General features: G+C 37.4%; 1 protein-coding gene and 2 non-coding genes across 6 annotated transcripts in view; 2 read left to right on the top strand and 1 right to left on the bottom strand.

The window, feature by feature from the left end:
• Positions 1 to 796: 796 nt before the first annotated feature.
• Trnay-gua (transfer RNA tyrosine (anticodon GUA)) lies at positions 797 to 886 on the top strand. Its single transcript is given in 2 exon segments — positions 797 to 833; positions 851 to 886. It is a non-coding gene; the product is annotated as a tRNA-Tyr (tRNA).
• A 716-nt stretch (positions 887 to 1,602) lies between these two features.
• On the top strand, positions 1,603 to 1,674 carry Trnad-guc (transfer RNA aspartic acid (anticodon GUC)). Its single transcript has one exon. It is a non-coding gene; the product is annotated as a tRNA-Asp (tRNA).
• Positions 1,675 to 5,188: 3,514 nt separating this feature from the next.
• Positions 5,189 to 24,807, bottom strand: part of LOC120327899 (muscleblind-like protein 1) — a 58,870-nt gene continuing 39,251 nt past the window's right edge. For 2 of the 4 annotated variants that reach the window (XM_039394261.2, XM_039394263.2), the window contains 8 exons: positions 24,353 to 24,535; positions 22,252 to 22,338; positions 18,945 to 18,983; positions 14,617 to 14,806; positions 14,112 to 14,260; positions 12,912 to 12,993; positions 11,230 to 11,283; positions 5,189 to 10,313 (listed from right to left, as the gene is read on the bottom strand). In XM_039394261.2, the coding sequence (XP_039250195.2) occupies positions 10,087 to 10,313; positions 11,230 to 11,283; positions 12,912 to 12,993; positions 14,112 to 14,260; positions 14,617 to 14,806; positions 18,945 to 18,983; positions 22,252 to 22,338; positions 24,353 to 24,535 (1,011 nt within the window). In that variant the 3' untranslated portion in view covers positions 5,189 to 10,086. The remainder of the gene's footprint in view (positions 10,314 to 11,229; positions 11,284 to 12,911; positions 12,994 to 14,111; positions 14,261 to 14,616; positions 14,807 to 18,944; positions 18,984 to 22,251; positions 22,339 to 24,352; positions 24,536 to 24,807) is intronic. The other 2 variants (XM_039394262.2, XM_039394264.2) reach the window with 2 other exon arrangements.

Here is a 24,807-nt window from a genome sequence, read left to right as displayed (position 1 = left end):
ACGTGCCGAGAGCTTCTGGGATTGCATGAAATCGGAGTGAAAGGCGCTTTGGTGAGCTTCAGAGTACGCAATGGTGATATTCACCAAAAAATTCCATTCGACAAGTTTCCTGGCATCAACGGACGACCTGGCAGCTGTGACTAAGAATAACTGGGAAATACCAGCCACTTGCAATTACGTGAATACTCAAATTGGCTTCAAATGATGGAAAGGAATTTGTGTATGTTAGCTAGTATCTCTCCCATTAGTGCTAACTCCTCGTTTAGTGAGGCTCGTGATCTTAAAATAATGCATGTTTTCCGGGATTCTTTTTTAGAATATTTTTTTTCGCATGTAAGTCATACGCTATAACTTAAAATCAAGGAAGATTTTTGAATATTTTGCAAAAGCCCAGACCACCGTTCAAAATAAAAGAAAAAGCAATTATCCAGTTAAGGTTAAGAATGCATTTTGCGCTGGTAAATTCTAATTTTCAAATAATTGCCAACTTGAACCCTCACAGAATATTTACTAATTTGTTTTTCAAAAACGTGGCGGGGGCTTTGTACAAAAGATCCATATTTTTCTCAACAACATTACGGACGTTTTCCTAAATTGGAAGAGATACTGAAACTATATAAAAGTATGCCTTTTATGGTAGTAAATACCGAAATCGCCGTTGCATGTGTAAATTTGAATTGAATCAACTTTTCAAACCGAATCAATATTATGAATGCACGTCTCGCTTTGTGATCGACTAATTCGAGAGAATCCTTGACAGGTATAAATGAGAAACTCGGAGCGGTCGCTTTCGGTTCCTTCGATAGCTCAGTTGGTAGAGCGGTGGACTGTAGAGGTTGATTACTCAGTAATCCATAGGTCGCTGGTTCGAATCCGGCTCGAAGGACTTTTTGTTTATTTCAAAAGTGTCTAATTTTTAAATTGCCAATGTAAATATATTCTCACACTTGCATATAAATAAATGAAAGTACTTAATTCAATATGAAACCTTATTACATCGGTATTGTTTGGCTGAGATATGAATCTTCTTTCTTTTGTTTTTGCTGAGAGAATGCGCGATTTTTTTGCCCAAATTTTCATAAAAATGCAATTCAGAATAATCCCGTTACCGTCATAGCAACTGAATTGCATTTACTCAGTCAATGGCACCTGGGTATATTCTGCAATTTGAATTATATACTTGTCACAAGGTAAAATTTCCCATGTACCTCAGTGCTTCGTATATCTTTTATCTTCAAACCTAGTTAAATTCGTTTATTACACCAAACGCAGAGTAATCAGAGGTGCGGTGGTGAGCGTTTTCCTAACGCTTAACCCGATGAGCCACAACCACAACGCCGCGCTAACATGAAATAATATTAGTAATACAATTTATACAAATATTATTATCATTGCTTTTATCGCGTCAGTTTAATCTAGACCCCGATAAAGATTTTCTAAAGTCTGTGTTCTTTATATTGTATATTAAGTGAGAGGATTTTAAATGACTGTGCCTCTTTGTTAGTAATAAACGGGCGTATTGAACGCAGTCTCTTCGAACGCGGGTTACAGACTCTCTCGTATCATGGTTCATATTGATATTTTAACAGTTTTGCCATCGCTTCCTCGTTAGTATAGTGGTGAGTATCCCCGCCTGTCACGCGGGAGACCGGGGTTCGATTCCCCGACGGGGAGCACTCTTTTCGTTATTTATTTCTCTAATTTCATTATCAAACAATGTTAATACGCGCTTGGGCCAATCAGAAACGTAAAATTTGTCTTCTTGTTTATATAAGTTTCGTTACTCAAAAATACATTACGCCACAAAAGAGTAGGTCACTTTTATACCGGTTTGTAGGTACCTTGCTTGCCGGGCTATTTCAATTTTAACAAAAGTAAAAAAGTGCTGGTTACAAGAGCTTGATTGTCTACCGATGTGCTACATAGATTCATTAATGCGATTGATAACCGTTAGATAACAGCTGACACCATACTGAGGTAAAACTCCGCCAGTAAGAAATCATCTAATAAGGCAATTAGGCAAGTTTATGAAACGTTGGTTCTTGCAAAAATCAAAACTTTTAGGGAGGGGATGCCATAAAATAAACATTAATATATCTTATACGACGAACCATGGGGTCTCCCCTGAGTTTATTTTGACTCTGGTTCAAAGCAAGAGGTTTCCGAACCATTACTTTGTCCAAGTCCACGTTTAGGGATAAATTCGTTATTTCAGGTAAAATTCATTAAAAAGACTGGAAATTGCTAATTTCTCCAAATTCATGAATTGGATCGATATAGTTCCCGTTGTAATTAGACAAACAGATGACAACCAAAAATCGATATCACCATACGCACATACGTATAAATAAGGTTTCAATTGGATATTGGGGAGGAAATTTATTGAGAGGTCTTGTAAGTGTCGTCCGGTCTCTCGATGTTCTAATGTTGTATTCATCGTTTGTTCTTCTTGTATATTTACAATATTAAACTCATCTACAACTTTCAACGTGTTCTTAACTGGCTAAACACGTATCCGAAACAAATAACTGATTAATTATTCCCATAACCGACATAGACTGGTTACCGGATGAGTGACCGTGGTGAATGGTAAAACTTTAAAATTATTGCTTAACGCCCTCAAATTTCAAAAGCATGTAATCAATCAATCAATCGTTTATCTGTCATCACGAAAACAAGTTTGATACAAACAATTGATACAATGAATACCGGTAACTATAAAGTACTAATTATGTAATGGCCGAGAAATACGGCAAACTGCGGCTTATCGTCTGATAACCGAAAAAGTCGTTTACAAGAGAATCAAATAATTTTATTCGCGCACAACCTTCTGTTCAGGATCCACTTTGTGCGTAATCACACTCAAAGTCGCGATAGCGAGCGCATTCCGAAAGCTCAGAAAGAGGAGCTAACTTTTGAGCTGGACCTAACTCATTTATATACTTACGCATTTGTCAAACCAATCTCTGATAAACATAAGCCTACAATATATATCAGTGGTTCTCAACCGGGGGTCCGTGGACCATTTGAAGCATTTCCAGGGGGCCAGCAATTAAATTAAGATTTCAGAAAGTTATTTATCGTTTTTTTTGTAACACTCTCGAACATTTGCTGCCTATGACAATAGCCTACAAAAACTATTTTGATTTAACTCCGGAAGACCTATTGTGACTAATACGAGTTATGACATCACAATGATAAATACGAGAACGCAGCTACAATGATTTCAAGGGCATGTGGTCACTGGTCACGTTCTCATTTGAAGCGAAGTAGCTAGGCTAGTTGTTCTACAGCCAACGTGTAACAAAAGAGATTGTATTGCTTTTTAAAACTTAACCAGCATGGCTAAATCAAGAAAGTACAAGTAGTAAGAAAAGGCATACCTCAGTGTCAGAGAGTGGCGAGGAAAAACCGCAATGCGTTTAATGTTATGCTGTCCTCAGCAACTTTCTCACAAATCACTTTCTCAGTTTTGGTGCGCCATTTTGCCGTCGTACCCAAAAGTATCGATGGAAGCATTACGTGTTATTGTTCCATTCGCCTCCGCTTACCTTTGTGAGAGTGGATTTTTTGCTCTCGTTTATATCAAATCCAAGGCTCGTAACCAACTAAACGTCGAAGATGATATGCGTCTATTGTTATCAAAAACATGACCAAGTATTTCAAGACTTGCTTCTGATATGCAACAGCAGAAATCCCATTGAGTGTTTTCGATTTGACAAAATAAATGAAATTGTCCACTAGTTTGGTGTTATTTTTGACTTGGTTAAATCTGTATGGAACATTAGGTTGCTGTTTAAGCTATAAACTAAGTTTCAAATAAAAAACTTTGACCGCTTTGAAAGCACCAGAAGGGTCCGCAAAGACTGCCATCTGCTTCTCTTCGTCTCAGAGCAATCCATTTCAGCGCAGAGCCGACTCTGTTACTTCTTCATACGAAAACATAACTGAATGGATGATTCTGGCGATAAACAACGGTTCCATTACATTTGAACCCACGTACATTTGAACCCATGACAATTGCACCTATGGAATTTTTTTTGTTTCACGGATAGTTAAACCCATACTAACCCTAACCCATGGGTTTTAGCACCCGCATATAGATTGAACCCATGGATATACGCATGGGTTCAAACGTACGGTCACCATAAACAACACCTCATTAGCTTAAGAAGGGACGAAACGCAAGCGATTCTAATCTAATCTAAAAAACCTTCTGCGTAAACTACGCTTTCATAGACCGTCCGCTTATAGTTTTTATCTGTCCTCACCTATAAATCCATTATATTTTGGTACGAATGCTATGCTTTAAACTAGTTAGTTGAGCGAGAGGACGGTTACGGCCCCAAAGGGCAGCCTACTGCTCCTTCGATAAATGAAGGAAGAAGACAGTTGAATTTCTCAATTATGACGCAATAACCACAAATTATTCAGCCATGACCGATTTCTAATAAGTTATATTTGCAAGGACCACGTTTCAAAAGCTCGAGGATTGGTTAGTGGAGTCGTTCACAAGTATGTAATCCCGCTATCCGTTCTGCAGAAATTCGATTGCTGTGAAGACCCTCGGAATATGGACTAAATTAAAAAGGAATTTCCATAAAGCTGCCTGTAATGATAAATTGTGTAGGCAAGTCCGGATCGAAAAGATTCCAGTCTTCCCATGAATTGTAGCTTCTTACGTATCGTTAGGCTAGGACTCGCATATTTATCCAGGGGGAGATGAAAGCCGACAAGACGGCTCAACCATATAGCGAACCACGGCCTCTCGTCCAGTTCCCAGTCCATGGGGGGCATGGGGCCAGTTAGCATGCCATTTGTTTTTGGACTGATTATACTGTACAAGGCCTTGTTCGGGAGGAAGACGGAAATAAGAGCGTACCGTAGAAAATTAGCCCAGGAATAAAGTAACCTGATAAAAAGAATCAATCATTTGGAAAACCATGGCAAAATCTGACTGCTCACATCAAAATCAATTGCATTCATTCTATGTCAAATTAACCGACAAATGCGGAAATGCTTACGGATGTCAGAATGTCTCAGACTTGCTTGGTGTATATACAATACATGAGGAGATGAGCCTAAATGGCCAGTGAGCTCGTAACAGTAGCCTGAGGATTCTTATAACTTGATAACTTTTTCTCCAGATAAGCTCTGTGCTACCCAACCAGCAAATTCATACATATAATATCTTTAATATGTTTTTATTTAAAATACCAAGAAAATGTTATTTTTCATCAAAAAAGTTGACACGTTTCACGTGAAATTGGAACTATTGGGCAGAAAAAAGCTTTTATTGTGAATTATTTTAAATTTTAGCGGAACTTATGATTTGCTGCAAAATGCGCTTGCTTTAAGGCACAATTGCTGCTAATAATGATGTCACAATATACTCATTATGATAAAACAATCACTGCTGATGATGCCATAATAAATTATTTGTGATGTCACTAACCACCATTGGTGGTGCATTAAAAACAAAATTTTAACAGTAAGCTTATTGATTGTGACATCATGATACATTTAAAAATAAAAGGTGATGACATCATAATTGCTACGCATTACATAACAGTGTTGTTTATGACATCACAAGATACTTGGTATCAGAAGCAAAAGCATAACATACTCAGCCGAAATATTAATTTAATACTGCATTAAATAACCAAGCAGTTTGGCTGACGTGACCATGGTTGGTAAAAGGCGCGAATATTCTTGATGAAAAATTTAAACTTTATGCAAATGAGGCTCCTTGTCTATTCCACGCATGTGTTTACACATTGGTTTCTGGGGTAGGGCGGCCATGGGCCGTGCTGTGGGTGCCGTTTGGTTGGGGGCGCAAAAGATACAAAAAGTTTCAGTCGTAAAATGTCTCGACAAAATAAGTTCAAATCGGAAATTGGTATTTTTACCCAAATAATAACGTACAAGTATCTCAATTCAACAACAGTTGTTAAAGATCGCCAGTAAACAATCAAGGGTGTGCATTTTTAAACTTTGTCTTGGATTCTATTTTAAGAATGATAGCCATTGCATATTAGTGTCATCCCACACAAGAATTCTCTAATATTATCGAGCAATTCTCGTACAAGTTGATCCGAATCATATTCGAACTTACGCAGGGAAAATTGAGCGCCCAATAACAGAATCGGTCTTACTTATATCATGGCCAGAGCATTTGCTATGTATGCAACAGAATTATGGTTGTTGTATAAGTTTATACTTACGGAGCCGTCATTCGAAATTCATTCAAAAATTTTGGTGTCTCAAAATTTACGGGTGCATCATGCACAACAGAAAGCTCAATTTGTGCTTAAAAACCGCGCGGATTGGTTAAACATGAGGGAATAACACTCCTCATACGTGGAAGGAAGAAGAGGCTCATTTGCATAAAATTGTTGCAGTGAATAAGCATGCTGTACAGAAAAGATAAAAATAACAACGAAGGACATCACGGTTGGACCAGAAGGTTCTCAGAATTTCCAAACTTCAGATGCATTCACTTTATGTAATTCATTTGACTTGGTTAACACAAATTACGGAGAAGGGGAAAATTTTATAATATATGCACATTTAATAATGCCGTATGTGAGCTTATTTTTGTAAGAACGATAATAACGTGGCTAAATGCCAGATATAGCCAATCATATAAATCCTTTCATATCATTTCTCTTTGTCTCGATGAAAAATTGGATTTCTGGTGGCATTAGAATTGGACGAATACCAATTTTATTTAAAAATATAAAACTGTTAGTGGGTCGTAAACAATTTACTTCAAAAGATATCCGAATTCACGTGGTAAAATCACGCAACAGCCACGGCTACCGATTCAATTTGGATAGGAGAACACTTAATAATAAAACGGGTATACATGGGCGGTAAATGTGACCCGTCTATGGAAACAGATACAATGCTTTGTTAGTGCTGTACATAATGTTATCAGCTTGGATATATGCAGATATAAAGGCTGACTTTTAAGATTGTAACATCGCGCTACTCTTCAAACAAGGTTGCAAGACCTAATAGGAGTGCCCAAATTGCGGAGTAGATGTATACAAGCGGTCAAACAGACGAAAACCCCTTTTTTTTAATACGCAAGGGGTTGACCAATTGATTAATATAATTCGAAATTGAAAAGTGAAATATGACTTACTTCGAATTTTGACTTTTTAAAATACTTTTTTTCCCGTACATAGAAATAATGTGAAGAATTGATAATAAAATTTACACAGTTTATTCCGAATAAAGAACTGGGCAGGCGGCCATTAGGTGATAGTGCCACGCCGAAGTCGAAATTTCAGACGTAAAAATCGGAGATTGCTACTAGAAACAAAAAAAACTTGCGCATCAGTCGCATTAATATACTATCAATCCGGAGTCGGTGTTACTTTTTTGACTTCACATCTCCGGTCACCACCGGACCTTGCATGGGAAACAGCCCGATGTTACAATCTTAAAAAGTCAATGCAGAGCGAACATAATAATGTAAACGCGAGTATTGCTGCGCAAAAGCGTAGCGAAAATCTAAATTGCTGAATAATGATGATAAAATAAAGGAAAAAAAATGCTGTTGGCGCTAAATTTTGGGGGAAAATATTCAATTCCGAGTAATTTAGTAGAACCATATAGTGCGCTGTTCACAGTACTGGCCAATGGTTTGGTTGACCGGTTTGTGTCAGAAACGAAATATAGATAATGGTTGTGACGGACTCTGGTTATTAACGGTTGTACCGTTAAATAACAAGTGATTGTGTTACCGTTAATTTAGCAATTCACCGAAAACCAAATATTTATTTTGGTATATATTCGTATTTGTCAAAATTAGGTGATATAGAATTATAGAGAACCATGCCTCTCGTCCATTTACCGTTTACCAGGGGGAGAGAAAAGAGAGATCGCTAAGATGAATCTATTATATAACGAACCATGTCCGTTTGTCCGTTAACCGTTTACATAGTTATCTCAAAGGATGGGAAGGACAATAGAAATGATTGTCCGATTACATATTTCATTTACATCCTGTGGAAAAGAAAATACGAAAAAATAACTTAATAATATGACAAACCACAGTCTCTCGTCCGGTTACCATGTCGGGTGTGGGAATAATTAAAACCAGTTTCCTATGCTAGGCCTTGAATGCATTTTATGGAAGCTATTAAACGAGAACAACGCTTGGCGTGGAACTTTAACAAATAAAATATGAGCAATTTTAGTGATTAGCCGGCACGAAAAGCGCGTTATTTTAACCAAAAAAATTCTAAAACCTGTAAAAATTGTTAAAAAACACTGAAAACGCGCTACAGTAGATAATGAATTGCACGATCGTTAAATTTTTGAATATTCGGGGTCGCTCATAACTTTTTTCCAGCGTAAGTCTTTTTTATTAAACAAAAAAAAAATGAAAACAAAAAATAAAAAAGTTAAAATCGGCCATTTTTTCCAAAAATTGCACTATGGGTAAAATGGCACTATGGGTAATTTATAAACGCACAAAAAAACTATCTTTTTTTTACCAAATTTGTGATTTAAAAGTGATTATAGTAATTTTATTCTAAAATGTGCACCTTGGTTCAAATTTTTTTGCGAATTTCGTACTATTTAATGTATGTACTATAAGAAGATGGGGGGGAGTGGGGTAAGAGTGCGAAAAAAAAAGTAACACAAACTAAAATAAGTAAAAATTGTTGACATATATAATATATAACGGAACTTGACTAAGTCATTGTAGAAAGAAATAAAAGAAATAATATAAGTTGCCAAGGTGGTGTGTGGTGGAGAAATTGAAAGGACACTAGCCTAACTATTTGGGGAGGGGGAATTTTGTTGGGGTAGATTTAGTCCCCGTTCATGCCAAATTAAAAACAAATAATATTTGTCTGAATAAATATATATATATTACTCAACTTTCAAATTTTTTTTGAAATGGGTTTTTCATATTTTTCTGAGAGGAGAGGAAAGCCGATAACCGCTTAACTGTATGGCGAACCACGGCCTCTCGTCCGATTACCAGTCCATGTCGAGTATGGGATAAGTTAGCCAGTTATTTGTTTCAGATGCACGGACATATTATATTTATACATATTTTCTATTTAGGACTATTTAGGTAATCAATCTTAGAATTTACCCAAAATATGAGAGGAAAGGAATAAGACGACACAAACACCAGTTAGCTAGTCATTCCAGACGCACCTATCTGGGGGGAGATAAAAGCCGATAACATGTTTCAAACATCACTTAACACACACAAAATCTGGCAACTGGTATTCACAATAAAATAATTACAATGTGGAACTTCAATAAAATAATTAATAATAGTAACTGATTGCCAATAATGGGGGGACCCAAGGCCGATAAGAGGGGGGAACAAATATTTGAAAAAATTTAGAGTATAGCTTCCATATTCTTTAACATTGAACTATACCGGTACTGGTGCGAAAAATGATGGCATGTCTTATTAATTTTCTAATCATATCGATATAGGAGTAGTTAAGCGTTTAATTGAATTTTGATGGCAGGGCCGCAGCGATACAAAATTTTTTAATAATGCATATGTGGCCTGCATTATAACCTTTGATGCGTGCAAATATGCCTAATGACCATTTATGGAATTTGTTATTTATTCAGACAAATAAACATACATGAAGATTAGGCTTTAAAAAATAACATTAGAACTCATAATTATCTCCGGGAAGAGGAAAGCCAGTAAGGTGGCTCAATTACTAATTCAAACTTTGGCAAAAGATCGGCCCTGGGTCTAGCCTTATAATGGCTAATTTACAATTTAAAATTATATTATTTCGTGACTCTAATTATTTGAAAATAAAAGATAAACGAACAGAACTTTGTTCAGTAAGGCAGGGTGTCATGTTTTAAATTAGCAGCCTGGGGCTGGCTGATTAAGCAGGCCTAGGCTCACTGTTCAGCAGGCTTGTATCAGTATCAAGCAAAACTGTTCAAGGCTTACATAAAAGTTGAACAACTGATATTACTGGTATGTTTAGGGTTAGGCTTGCTGTTTCAGCAGTTACAAATTAGAAAAACAGCATCAGGTGTCAATATGCCTGATGACTGCTGAAATATCAGCAGGCTTCAAAGGCTAACTTGCAAGTCAGACAGCACAGGCTGAGGGTAAATTCCAGCAGGAACAGGAGATAACATCCCATGTGCTGACGGATTTTGTAAGGTGATAGGCTGAGCCTCAGGCTGTGCAGCAAGTTGCTGATGTATGTTGTTAGGATAGGAAGGGTACTGGGGTTGTTGGGGTTCTTGTTGTGGGGGGTAATGAAAAAATCTACATTGGGATCGAAGACATTTTCCTGGAAAATAAAAGCAAAGTATTAATAAAAAAAATTTCAAAGCACAGCGGTATGTTAAGTTACGTGCTAGGGCCATGATTGGCATCGCACTTCTGATTACACTGTCCTGATTCTAATTCTGTCGGAGATAATTACGGTATGTGCGAGAGGATTGCTGGATTCCTCACCATCCAGTGTGATCCGCGTAAGTCATGACATCCTCCACCATTCTATCATAGGCTCTCCTCATAGGATGTGTATGGAAATCCCATCCAAGGCCTAATAATACCCAACACAAATTTAAAACAAATCTCTCTTTCTCTTCAAATCTCTTTCCTAATCTTAAGCGTTAGGAATACGCTCGCCACCGCACCTCTAATTACTCTGCGTTGGTTCGCAGGTTCGAATCCCATGTAGGGATGGTTATGTGCGAGAGGATTGCTGGACTCCTCGCCGTCGTTGGGTGGTTCACATAACCGCTGGTCGGTTACGGCTTCCTCCACCACCAAGTCCATGCTTCCGAAAACAAACAATATAACTAATCCCATACCCGACTTGGAATGGTAACCGGACGAGAGGCCGTGGTTCGCCATATGGATAAGCCGTCTTATCGGCTTTCCTCTCCCCTGGGATAAATATGTAAATCCTCCTATCCCTCTTACCCACCGAGTATAACATCTTTACACATAAATATGTGATTTTATCCGAGAAATCACCCCCTGCCACCAAAATGAATTTTTAGAAGTTTCCTGGCTACTACTAAATAGAGCATCGTTACAAGGAACTCCCCCCCCCCCTATTCTCCACAAATTTTCGAAAATCATTCTGCCAAATCACCTGCCAAATAAAAAGCACCTATGCTTATAGTTGCTTGACTTTACACAAGTGACCCTCCGCGCAATAAGAACAAATTTTTTTAAAATTATTTTCTACTCACCAAGTAAAGCGTCTTTGCACACAGTAACTTTATCGTCTTTTACTTCAACAAAATCTGAAAATTTTTTGGAAATTGTTAATTAATAAGACCTTCCAAAGTATACGGAGGGTCGTCTAAAACTTGCAAATGATCATCCAAAATTGAGAAAGCTATTCTCCTGTTATTTCGCCATAATCATACCGATAAAATAAAGATCGCTGGTGTTAGTGACCTCATTATAGATGGCACAGATTTCACTATAGACGGCCATTTCGGACAATCTTAGCTGTACTTTGGCAAGCATTATGGCGTGATTGTTACGTCGTAGTGACATAATTTTTTTAAGACGTAGTCAGGTGCGGGTTAGTATTATTATATGCAAAAATCATCATGCTACACCCACTACGAGTACTTGTGGGCACGGGGTTCGGAAGATTCATAAATTAGGACACTGGACTGGTATAGTAGGCCCTAGAGATGATATGGGCAAACTACGCTGGGTACTTCAATCGAGGAATTTGTTGAGATTGCAATTAAATTTAGTTTTGGCGTTCATTGTTTTTCACTATTGCTTTTGTAACACTGTAAGTAATGATCATAAAATGTTACTTTTTACGTCACACTTACATGGCCCACCAGTCTAAGTGGGCAAAATTTTTGGCCCCCGGTCCCGAAACCTTGCCCCCCCAACACAAAGATGTTAAACACCATTAATATAAAAGAGAAAAAAGCAAAATATTGATAAATCAATAACACAATCATTGCAACTTGGAAACAAAAAAGAAAAAGTGAATTGAGTAAAAATCCATTCCAGATGACCAAAAAAATCAAGAATTAAAGGAAATTGATGGAAAAGACACAAATTGTGATTTATTTGAAATTAACAAAATAAGATACTATATCCAGCGTAATAAATTGGATAGGAATTGTCAAAATGGGTAAAATCAGGGTCCTTGCGATAAAGATAGCAGCCTCTCACATATCATTATATATCCGTGGATGCTTCTGCATTGTCTTGTTCAGAGCAAAAATAATGAGTTGGTGTCGTATAAAAATAGATTCCTGAGACAAACTCAATATTTAATGCAGTGTAACCCAACCTTTTAAGGCTCGTGAGTCGTGACCCCTTTCCGGAGGCTTTTAACACTCATGGTCCCATGTTTATCATTCCAGTGGCATTTATAGTATTATTTTGACTAGTAGATTCCGAATCCCAATATTTTCAATCAATCTATGCTCGACAAAGTGAAATCACCTTGTGAAACAACCTTATCAAGCAATGAAACTAAGAAAGAACAGGAGTTTGTCTTGTAGTGGAAAGGAGATAGGTTTTGCGCCTAGCATAGTGCCCCCCATCAACTGCTCTGTAGCCTCCTTGGTGGGCCACGAGCCCCGGTTTGGAACCACTGATTTAGGGCCCTCCGATTTTTAATTTAATTCAGCGGTCTGGTAATATTACCTTAGTGATCAAGATTGCAAAAATAAAAGTTTCACAGAATCATCTAAATTAGGGAAAAATCAGCATTGTTCAAAATAAAAATTATCAACATTAGGAATTACAAAAATTTGTTAGAATTCTCCCAAATAAAATTTCGATTGCTTCAAACACAAATCATTGATTTAATCATTATTTTGTCACAATTGTAGCCCAAAAACTGATTATGACAAAAAGATGTGCAATTATTATGATCCAACAATGATACCTTCTGTGACATGAACAAAACGACAATAAGGACGAGCACATTTTCCTGATTGGTAATCTCGACAAACGGTTAGTGAAGAATTCTGTTAGTTTGTTACAAAGAAAAGATAAAAATAGAAAGAAGAGAGTAATCCTCGAGTATATGGGCACGAAAGTCACAGTACCAGTACGGTAAGAATTACTTCGGATTATGGCGATGTGGGGTATTATGCTAAGCGTTGGGCCACCTCTCATTACCCTGCGTGGGTTCGCTATGTGCAAAAGGATTGCTGGACTCCTCGCCGCAGTAGGGTTGTTCACGTAATGGACGAGAGGCCAGGGTTCGCCATATGATTAAGCCATCCTATCGGCTTTCCTATCCTCTCAGAAAGTAAAGCCGATAAGACGGCTTAATCCTATGATGAACCACGGTCTCTCATCCGGTTACCAGTCCATATCGAGTATGGGATTAGTTAGCCAGTTATTTGTTTTGAATGCATGGACTTGATGGTGGAGGAAGCTGTAATCGACTAGCACCAGATTGGTGAACTAAAAAGTGTTCCCCGTTAATCAAAATAAACAGGAAATATTGGTAATATTGGATCCCATAATTAAAAAAAAAAAACGAATAGTAATAGCCTTCTAAAACTTTCTCCAACTTAAATATTAAAAAATTGAAATTGTTGAATCTTTTAGTTGCAGAGAAAAGCGATTTTTTCACAACAAGTATTTAATGAATGGATCCATTTTGTGTCCAAAATCATGCCGTTCATTTGCCTTGTTAGTAGAGAATCTCAAGAAATTTGGGCGCTCCTGAAGTATGTGGACCAAGATGGCGCACAACCTGAACCCTAACCTGGTACACATACTATGTTCCGGTTGTGTGCACATACTTCTGGAGGTCCGAAATTTGATTCCGAAACCTGATTCAAAAGCATTTATATCTTTGGGATTTCTCGTCCCTTCCATGCTGAGGTACTCCCAGAGTGTGTGTACCAGGTTAGGGTTAGGGGACTGTCTGTGTTAGCCAAGTGAATACACCCCTGCCCATAGGTTCCAGTCCCTTACATAACTTGATGTGAAGTAGGCGAACAAAATTAGTTACCTCCTTATTGGTACATACACTTCTTGAGCGTCCATGCTGAAACCCTCGCATAGCCATCTTTGGACGATCCCTAACCAGTTACAATGGATAAAACATCAAATCAAAACATCAGTTTACCTGACTCTGACCATTCAGTAAAGCGAGAGTGGTGGCAGAAGGAGCGCTTGTCTGTCCGTTTGCAGTCGGGAGAGAGACCGTAGCAAGTCCTGGTGCTGTTTGAATGTTCGCAGGGGCCGCTGCACCGTAGATAGAATACTGTAGCGGCACTGTGATAAAGAATTATGGTTAATTAAGTGGATTATGTTGAACTGAGAACATCGCAATTTTTCTAAAATATTTTGTATTTTGAAGATTAGACACCTCTATTTGCCCCTTGCAAAAAAAAACTGGGTACCCTTTCTGTATCACACATCACAATTTTCATAGCTTGAAAAGCTATTTAGACCCTCAAGACTTGAAAATCCATGTATTCCAGCCTCCAGTCACAAGCTAATTCGGTCTAACTCGACAATTAATAATCTCAGAACCCCCCGTTTGAAAATTCCTGGCTACAGGGAGTCTTTAGAAAGGGGATCACATGAAATAATCATGAAAGTTTGAGAACCATTACAATAAAACCTACCTTGATAATATGCATGGGCAGCTGTGGCAGCTGATTGTTGATGAATTGGAAGTCCGTAACTGTACAGAGTTCCGTTGGGAGATGGCGCTAGAGGTGCACCGAGCGCCGCAGATTGGGTGACCATTTTGCTATCCAGGGCGTGTCTCTTCAACGGTGGTTGTCCAAGTGCATTTGATGCATTGTTGTTCGCCTAGATGATTTTTTTTTTTCGGGGAGGAGTGGGGAGGAATGAAAATGATAAATTAGTTTTTGAGTATGATTATTTTTTTATCAAAATTCACAAAATATTCGTTGTTAAATCTAATAAAAACTACAAATGAATTATTTCATATCATGATTGCCAGTCTGGTTTGGTCTACTTTAATACCATTCACACTATTCTACCAAAAAAATTAATCAAGCGTGATTAGTCAGAAAAATCTTATGGAGAACACCTACTGCTGATGATGCTATTTTATATTAACGAAATTAAACAAAACTGATGATTGTTGAAAGTATTGCATGTTGAAAATCATAAATCTTGAACTTGGCCTAGTAGTTAGAAGCATTAAACTCAACTTAGGATTGGGATTGGGTAGGCGATGCTGAACAGGGCCGTGTTCAGAGTGAAATATTTCCTACGTGACTCCAGCTTTTGACTCGAGGAATGAGGAAATTTAGCTGCCCTGGTTAGTACAATTTGATTCAAAACTGACCCGGAAAAACAAATAATCAAAGATTGCAGAATCTACATATGCTATTTCAGCATAATATTATTCCGTTTATTCACACTTCAGTAATTTCTGGAGTTGGATGAATGGTAAAAAAGCAGGCCAGACCCATGAATATTGAATTCCTGGTGTTAGCTGAAGAAATATGTAGGTAGTGGGCACTTTGAAAAAAGGGACTCCAGAAATGTGCAATAGCCTCTTCTGTACATTCCATAAACTACCTAATCACATTTAATCAGTTTGTTTGGTAATGAACCTCACAAAGAGCCTACAGATGGTACAAACACATAAATATAAGAAAGCTCTATAAAATATATTACAAAACCCCCCAAATCAATTCAATATTGCTTCACCAGTATATTCCACCAACTATCACCAGGCATAAACATTCCAGGAAAATTAAAAAAACTAAAACTAAAACTCAGGATTGAGACCGCTCAAGGCAATGGCTAAATTCAGAGTATAAGTATATTTCCAAAAGGCTCAACACCACATATATCCCTTCCCTTTGCACCTATAGATGGAACAGATTTTGTCTGTCTGTGAGTGTGTTTCAATTGACTTGATACATTTTGGTGAGTGAACATGTACCACTCCTTTTGGTAAAATCTTCCAAATTATATTCAAAATATATACTTAGGGTTTTGTTCGCTTTCCTGATTCTCCTAATCAGTTTTATTCATCGGTTTTTATCAATTATGATATCGTCTTTTATGCTGATTATGGAGTCGAAATAAAACTTATACTATATGATATAATCTTTGTGGACCTGATAATGTCCATTACTCATAAATACTTTACAATTTGATGGATTTCGATATTGAACTAGAAAATTGTGAACTGTAGAGGAAGGGACAGTCATCTGGTTTGATCAAATAAAATTGATTAATTGATTGAAGTTTGGGTCTAAGTCATTATTAATACAGTAGGAGTGATGAATTTTCCCAACAGAATAAAAAATTTTGATTAAAAAAACTTGACTCCAGTTAGTCAAGTGTAATTGTTCGAAATGATTTAAATCAGAAACTGCATAGAGTCTTGACCCTTGAATTCGACTTGGAATTGGACTTGAACATTTGACATAGCTTAGGGCTTGGAGATCTTGCGTTAGGCAAACTGAATAAAAAGATCTGACACAAGTCAATGAGCTCTCAATGAAAGCCAGCCTCGTCTTGGCGGTCCCAACTCTGAGTAAATAGTAATTCCCATCATGAAGCCAAAGCAAGGAGAGAGGAAGAGAAACTTTGCATTTGAAAGATGGCGGTGACTGATGACACTTGTGTTTGATAATTTTAATTCTTTGCAAATGGGGTTTGAACACGTGGCCAATGGCACAAGTCCATGCTTCCAAAAATAAAATAACTGGCTAATCCTATATCCAAGATGTACTGGTAACTGTACGAGAGGCAATGGTTCGTCACATGATTAAGTCGTCCTATTGACTTTCCTCCCCCTCAGGTTAAATATGTAAATCCTGAAACAGCCGTATAGGATTTTCATATTAATACTGAAGAGGAAAGTCGATAAGACAGCATATGGCGAACCACGGCCTCTCGTCAGGATACCAGTACATGTCGAATATGGGAATTGTTAGCCATTTATTTATTCCAGATTTACAGATTTGATGGCGGAGGAAGCCGTAACAGACCAGCGATTAGTTTTTTTCATTATTGTTATAAAAAAAATTCTACAGATAACAGTTTTAACAATTTTCACTTTGAAAATGAAACTCATTCTATTTGCGTCATGAGCGAATGAATAACTATAGTGTGAAATAGATGCGACCACAACTGATAGACTACTTATCCTCTAAATATGCTTTTACGCAGTTGGATCCGCATGCGTATAATACGAAGATGCTATAGAAAGATCCCAAGATGACTATCCTAACTGTTTCAAGAGTCTTGCTGCAGACAAACACAAATATAAATTTTTTCTATATAATTTCATCTGACTTTATGCTTGTCTGAGGAAATCTGAACTTGTACTATTGTGTATAGAGATCCTTAAATAACATGGAGTAGTCATATTCAGGAAGGATACCCCTGCCACTGCATCTCAGATTATTGTTCATGTGTTCACAGGTTTATATCCTGTGGAGGATAATTATGTGCAAGAGGATTGCCAGAATCCTCGCCGCTGTAGGGTGGTTCATATAACCGCTTGTCGGTCACGGCTCCCTCCACTACCAAGTCAACGCTTCAACTATCCCATACCCAACATGAACTGTCTAACTGGCTTTCTCCTCCCCTATTATGAATACGAATATCTTATTCCAACAATCTTGTTTCCAGTCTGGACATCAGAAGTTTGAAAAATCCTTTCGGACTTTTGGGAAATTCAAAATATGACTTTTGTTGAGGCTTGATCGCTCTTGATAATTCTCTATTTTAAATTTGTGTGTATCTGTAGTTTTCAAGATATAATATCAGTGGCTGTTATAACGAGTCTTGTTCAGGTTACATCATTAGAAAAAGCTATTTCATCAAGAAGAAGGTGAGTCGTTTTGTACAAAATGTCACCAGTCACCAGGATTCTCACACCAAAGCAAAGTCGTAGCGAAGCAAATTATGAGTTAAAAGCCAACCATGCGAAGACAGAGACATGTCATGAATATTTTGAGACAAAACTACAAAAGAAGCAAAATTTTGGATTTTGTTGTGAATTAAAATATCACCAGGGATGTTAGGAGAGTTCGTTTTGAATGAAATTAAAAATAAAACTGCACATAAGGGAGATTCAAGACAACAATTTTAACATTGTCATTATCAAAATATAAAAAAATTTAATTTGAAAATCTCTTATAGTTTGAAAAAAAATTAACCAAGGTAATTCGATAAGAGGTTAAGGTTTTAAAATTAAAACTAAAACATTTTTTAAAACCAAATTGAAAGGAGCACTCGGCAAAATTTGTCTATTTCATGAATCATGATACATTATATGATATTGGAAATTATGAAGAAAAAACAAGAGTGCAAAAAAAAGCGGGACGTATTCTAAAAAAGACTATAAGTGTTGCCCATAGCATCCTAAATTTCTGAAACTTTTGAGTACAAGCCTACAGTCATACACAAACAGAGGTTCGAATTCCAAAAAAGTAAGTCCTTAAGTATCAGTGGCCGCTTGTACGATCTGATTGAATTCCGCTAACGACAAAAATTTCATTCAAATCAAACTCTTTTGACATTCCCTTAGGCATGGAAAAAAAACGGGATGAAAACAATTATCAATTTTCATTTCGATTGTGTTTAGACTCAACCTGCTTTGGCTTGTGATTTCATTTTTTTTTAAATACAGAAAACAGAACAACAAACCCATTCTGACCCAAAAAACGATGAATTTTGAGCAAAAATTTCATAAATTTTTTTGAATTCATCAAAAATGTGATTACATTGCCAAAATTTACTAACTAAGATTGAGTTGAAATTTTTTTTTTTTTTTTGCTGGAAACAACAAAATTATCAATTATTTGCAAAACCGTTTATAAAGAGCAAATATATATGAAAAAAAAAGTTTGAGACAAAATAATTGAAAATTTAGAAGTTTAAAAAAAATGGGTCTTTATACTTGAGTTTGCAGTCTTGTTTTAAAATAAAATAAATTCCATATTTAGCGTACCATGTCCAGGGCAAGAGCTGGCCGTTTCACACCTTGTCCCTGGGGTTGCAGACAGACAGACAGACAGACGCGGTGATCGCAGGAAGGACAGACAAGCATTAATGATGCAGCAGCAAAGTGGGGTGGGAAATGAAGGGGTGGAAAATTTGGGTGGGGGTGAAGAAAAAATTATGATTTAATAATTAGTTTATTAGGGAGAATCAAAATTATGATAAAATTTTCGTTAAATTAATTTTCGGTTGATTTTTAAAATTCAAGTTATTTTGACAAAAATTAATTTGAAATTTGGAAAAAGTGGGAGTGATGATGCAAGCGTGAGCATATAATAAAGATACAAAGGATAGGATGAGTGGGATAGAGAGTGGGAGCAAGAGCAAAGAATAAAAAATAAAATTAATCAACCGACTTCGTAAAATATTTAATTGTTATGATTAACTAATTAAAACAGACACAGTGGCTTCAAACCAAACATTATTTTAGGAATTAATAGAAAGGGTTATTACAAATTTATCTAAAATGAGAGGAAAGCTGATAAAATGTCGAGTTACATGCCAGAATATGGCATTTTCTTCGATTGCCATTCTCAACCCTTAGGATGGTTGACCACTTATTGTTCCAAAAGCATAAACTTGGTGGTGGGAAAATGTGTAACCGACTACCGGCTACCTGAACCACCCTGAGATGGAACGTTCGCAATATTACGGCAATGTACAGGGTGTTTTTGATGAATACGGGGTTCGGCTACTCAGACACTGATCAACAACGACTCCTTCCACCAACAAAATCATGCATTTAGAACGAATAAGTGATTTAGGATAGGATTCACATATTTATCCCAGGAGGGTGAGAAAAGAAGATAAGACAGCTTAATCATATGGCGAACCACGGCTTCTCGTCCGGTTAGCAGTCCATGTCGGGTATGAGATTAGTAAGCTAGAGGAGAAAGCCCATAACCGACCACTAGATATGTGAACCACCTTACAGTGGCGAGGAGTCTAGCAATCCTCTCTCAGATAATCATCCCCACAGAATGCAAACCTGCTAACCCAAGCAGGGTAAACGGAGGTGCGTGCGGTGGCGTTAGTATTCCTAACGCTTGGCATGATGCAACACACAGCCGAACCTGGTAAGCAGACCGTAGGTCGTATGATCAGGCCATATTTTCACAGCCTTTAACAAAACAAATGCAAGAAGATTGCTGAGCTCCTCACTTTGCAAAGTAGCTCGTGAGTATATTGGTTAATAGAATAATAACAAAGCTGTTTCTAAGGGTTTTTGATCAAAAGCGGTAGTGTGATCATGCCAGGGCGGAATATGCGCGCCATCACACCTCTGATTACCTTCTGTGGGTTCGCAGGTTCGAATCATGTAGGGATGATTATGTGAGAGAGGATTGCCAGACTCTGTAGGGCGGGGATAAATATGTTTGACAAAATTGAAACTCTGTTGTCGTCGGGTGGTTCACATAACCAATGGTCGGTTACAGCTTTCTCTACCATCAAGTCCATGGATCTGGAACAAATACCTGGCTAAGTAATCCAACAACCGACATGGACTGGTGCTGGACTTCATGAAAGGCTGTGGTTCGCCATATGATGAAGCCATCTTACCAGCTTTCCTCCCCCTCATGATAAATATTTCATATATCCTTGAAAAATCAATGCCCAATAATAGCGTCAAAATATTCAAAATGGAATTTCAAAATATAGTGAGTCTTAAAACCACCATGTCTGTTTATCCTCAAACATCAGCTTAGAAAAACAGAATTTCTATAAAAAAATTCAAACTGATCATAATTCCATGCTTTTTCACCGTAACTAAGATTTCTACAAATATTACCCATAATGCAATTTTGATTTCAGAAAGAAAGACTAACTGAAGTATGAAATAGAAATAGACTAAATAGAAAACCGTAATTTTATGAGAAATAGCTAATTCTGACATTTCACATCTTTACTATAAACAAGACTCTAGACATGCAAGCTACATAGTCATTCAGCTAGAATACTTTGCAGAGGGATGAAATTATAATCCTAAAGCAGCGTTTCTTAAACTGTGTTCCATGGGAACAAAATTGTGACTAAATTGGTCGCCCAGGCGATTCTGTTATAGGCGATCACAGTCGTACTTCGGCGACTTAGCGAGTAAATTTGTCTTCCAACTGGTGACAAAGAGCCCATGCTATCTAAACAGGCGGACAGGTCTGTTGCCCGTCTGTGTCGTCTGGAAATTATGGAATTTTCGTTACCGTTCGTTATCAGTAAGCCGTAACCGTAAGCCAAATTTTTAATTGTTAAGTTTACAGCAAACCTTTTAATTATACCATAGGCTAAACTTTTTGGAAACCGCCCATCGATTTTACTCGATCACGCACTCGATCACAAGTAAAAGAAACTAATGTTTGAGCCAGCGGTTCCCAACCGGGGTCCCGTGGCCCTCCAAGAGGGCAGTTCAAGGGGGGCCACAATGCTAGGCGCAAAACTGATTTTACTTTCACTATAAGAAACCTCCCCCCCCTCGTTCTCCCTGATTTCATTATATTCAATTGCAAGTGTAGTATAGGGACGGTTCAGATTAGACCACTGGTTCTCAACCAGTGGGCAATAAGGACATTTTCAAGTGGGCCACAAACCTATTAAAAATCGCCATGGTTACTGAAAAGTTTGGTTTTATTCGTGTCATTTTAGTCAATTTTTCAATGTAACTTAGCAATGAAAGATGCTGCAAAAAGCAAGCATTTTGCAAACAAAAGTCTTGTTTTTCTTGTAGTTTTTCCCTTTTTTCGAATGCCACCGAATTTTCATGCGACGAAAGTGGGCCACGAAAGAAAAAAGGTTGAGAACCACTGGATTAGACAAAACCTTGTTTCGATTCTGGGGCTTAGTTAACATTCAACTCTTTGGGAAACGTGCACTTTCTTTTAGGCATTTCGAATAATTCAACGGCACTATAGCTAATATTAGATGCTAAATTGACGTAATAATAATTATGACATAACAATATAGTAGTCTCTCTCGCGGAACTGGTCAGTGAGTCGCAAATCGGTGATAAATAGACTTCGTCCATTGATGAAAAAAATGTTGTATTGATATACGGTACAGTAAACAAAAATGGAATATTGCATGACCGGTACATTTAAACCGGGACGTATAGTAAGCTTAGATTGGCAGTTTGTCTAGAGACTTGTTCATAGCTAAGATGTGAAATATCCCTTCAAAAAGCAAGCTCAATACAGTAACTATACAAAAAGTAAAAATAGCCACCCTTTGTCCTAATCAAGCCACACAATAAGTAATGCTATACCCACCACAACCGCTTGTTGGACAGGACTCAAAGATGGAGCTGCCATTGTTGGGAGAAAAGACGCTTGGTGCTGACTAGCGCGAATCTTTGCCTGAAAAAAGGAGAATAGGATAGGATAGGATTTACATATTTATCCCGGGGGAGAGGAAAGCCGATAAGACGGCTTATCCATATGGCGAACCACGGCCTCTCGTCCGGTTACCATTCCAAGTCGGGTATGGGATTAGTTTTTACTGTATTGTTTGTTTTTCGGAAGCATGGACTTGGTGGTGGAGGAAGCCGTAACCGACCAGCGGTTACGTGAACCACCCAACGACGGCGAGGAGTCCAGCAATCCTCTCGCACATAACCATCCCTGCATGGGATTCGAAGCTGCGAACCCACGCAGAGTAATTAGAGGTGCGGTGGCGAGCGTATTCCTAACGCTTAGCCCGTTGAGCCACACCGCCGCGCCGAGAGAAATTTTGATTTGTTGGAAAGAGTGATATTTGCTGTATATATTGTAATATCGAAATAAGAAGAAATAAATAATAAATATCAAAACAGGATTCATCAAAGCTCAACAACCGCTAAGGAGTTTGGAAAAGGAGTTTAGAAAAAAACTATTGCTTATAGACTTGCAGGATTCGAATTTTAAGCCCAAACATCAATTATGACATTCAAATTGAGTTTTGTCATTTTCAACGGACATTTGCAATCCCAGGGTTTGAATAGACCAATAAAAATTGATAATTATAGACTTTTGTAATCCGAATTCCAGTTCTGACATTTAAATAATGTTTGCTAGGAACAGGGCTCTTAACAAGCGCTCAGCACTTGTTCGCAAATTAAATCTGAGGCGTTTGCAAACCCTTGTCGCCACGAAACACGACAAACATCCACCATACAAAGGAATCTATTTTTTAAAAAAAATTGATTAGTCTAGCGGACTTTGAATTTTAGACCAGTGGTTTCCAAACTTTTTAGAGTTGGGACCCACTATTTTTCACCACAGCTTATGGCGACTCATTTAACTTTAATAAATTAATAAAACATTGATGGAGGAAACAAATTTATTTTCTCAAATTGAATTTTTAGTGAAGCTAGTGAGGAAGATGAGCTTGTTTCTTACTATTTTCCATAATAGACTTGACATTTATTTCAATTTCAGATAGTTTTAGACGTAAAAAATTGAAAAGTTGCAGTTTATTTCGAAATTTGTTTTTAAATTTTCTTTGCCACCGATCCTAATAACCAGTATAATTGATCAAAGCTTTCTACATCTTTTCACGACCCACTGAGATTCTTTTTGCGACCCACCAGTGGGTTGCGACCCATAGTTTGGGAACCGCTGTTTTAGACTATAACATTAAATTTCTTCTGCGAACAAGCGCCTCCCATCTAACCCTGTCTGTTCTTATTTAGCCAACGCTCACAATATATTGTGAAGGACTGCAATTTTTGCAATGATTGGTATTACCTACCGGTACTTAATTATAGGATCTTTTTACAAATATTGTTAAGATAATTTAGTACTATTGCACATATTTATGCCTACATAAAAATTTATTAAAGATGTACAAAACCTTGAGTGCGAATTGTGCATATCGCTAGCAAATAATTTATTAAAGATTGAACAACAAATGGAAAAAGTTTTTATGCATAGCGCGGCATAACGCACAATAAGAACTTTTAATAAACAAAGATAAATTTTTCAAATTGTCATTGCTATTAAATTTTGGCGGAATTTTCTGGACACCCTGTATATAAAAAGTTACTCAATATTTTAACTTTTTTGCATCCAGTCTCCCTTGAATATTCATTGAGTACGTGACAAGGTGAGAAATTTTGATTTGATGAAAGCATAGCAGTAATTGAGATTTAAGCATCATTAATGAATCTATTCAAAATGAATTATGTTTGATTTTCTAAACTAGGGGTTTCAAAATAATTCATTAGAAAAACTTCACTTTCAAGCAAATCTCACAACATAACCAAAAACTTATGTATTTACTAAATGGATGGAAATTCAATTTGTTTAGGATATCCCTGACTGTCTCCTTCAGAATTTTCACTCACACCAACTTTTAGCCAAAACAAAAGAACCAAATAAAATGTCGCACTACCTGTAAATGCGGTGGTGGGTGGAAATATTTGCATTTATCCCTGGTGCATCTTCCTTTAATGCAATCCATACAGACTGTCACTGTGTTATCAGTCATCTCGATCATTGAACGATCAACAGGGTGGGCGTACCGACACTCATGCTCACCACGAGTGCAGTTACCTCGCTGGAAATCTCTGCAGACCTGCAAGATAGATGATTTATCTTGAACTCCGCCAATGTACAACAAATTACAACACACAATATAAACACCAATGACAGAAATTCGGGAAAGTTCCAAAACCGTAAACTTGATAGCGATCGAAGATCGCCAACTTATCGATCTGCGGTTTCGTTTCCTTCGCACTGACTCGATAGCGACACCGCGTGTCCCAGCACTAATTAATTAATAACTCGCTAATTATATGACATAATTCATCCAAAATCAATAGGCTCCTGGTCCGAGATGATGAATGC

This window comes from Styela clava, chromosome 7 (assembly GCF_964204865.1).
Source record: "Styela clava chromosome 7, kaStyClav1.hap1.2, whole genome shotgun sequence".
NCBI lineage: Eukaryota > Metazoa > Chordata > Ascidiacea > Stolidobranchia > Styelidae > Styela > Styela clava.
The sequence above is the reverse complement of the archived record's forward strand: the minus strand, read 5'-3'. Positions and strand labels throughout refer to the sequence as shown.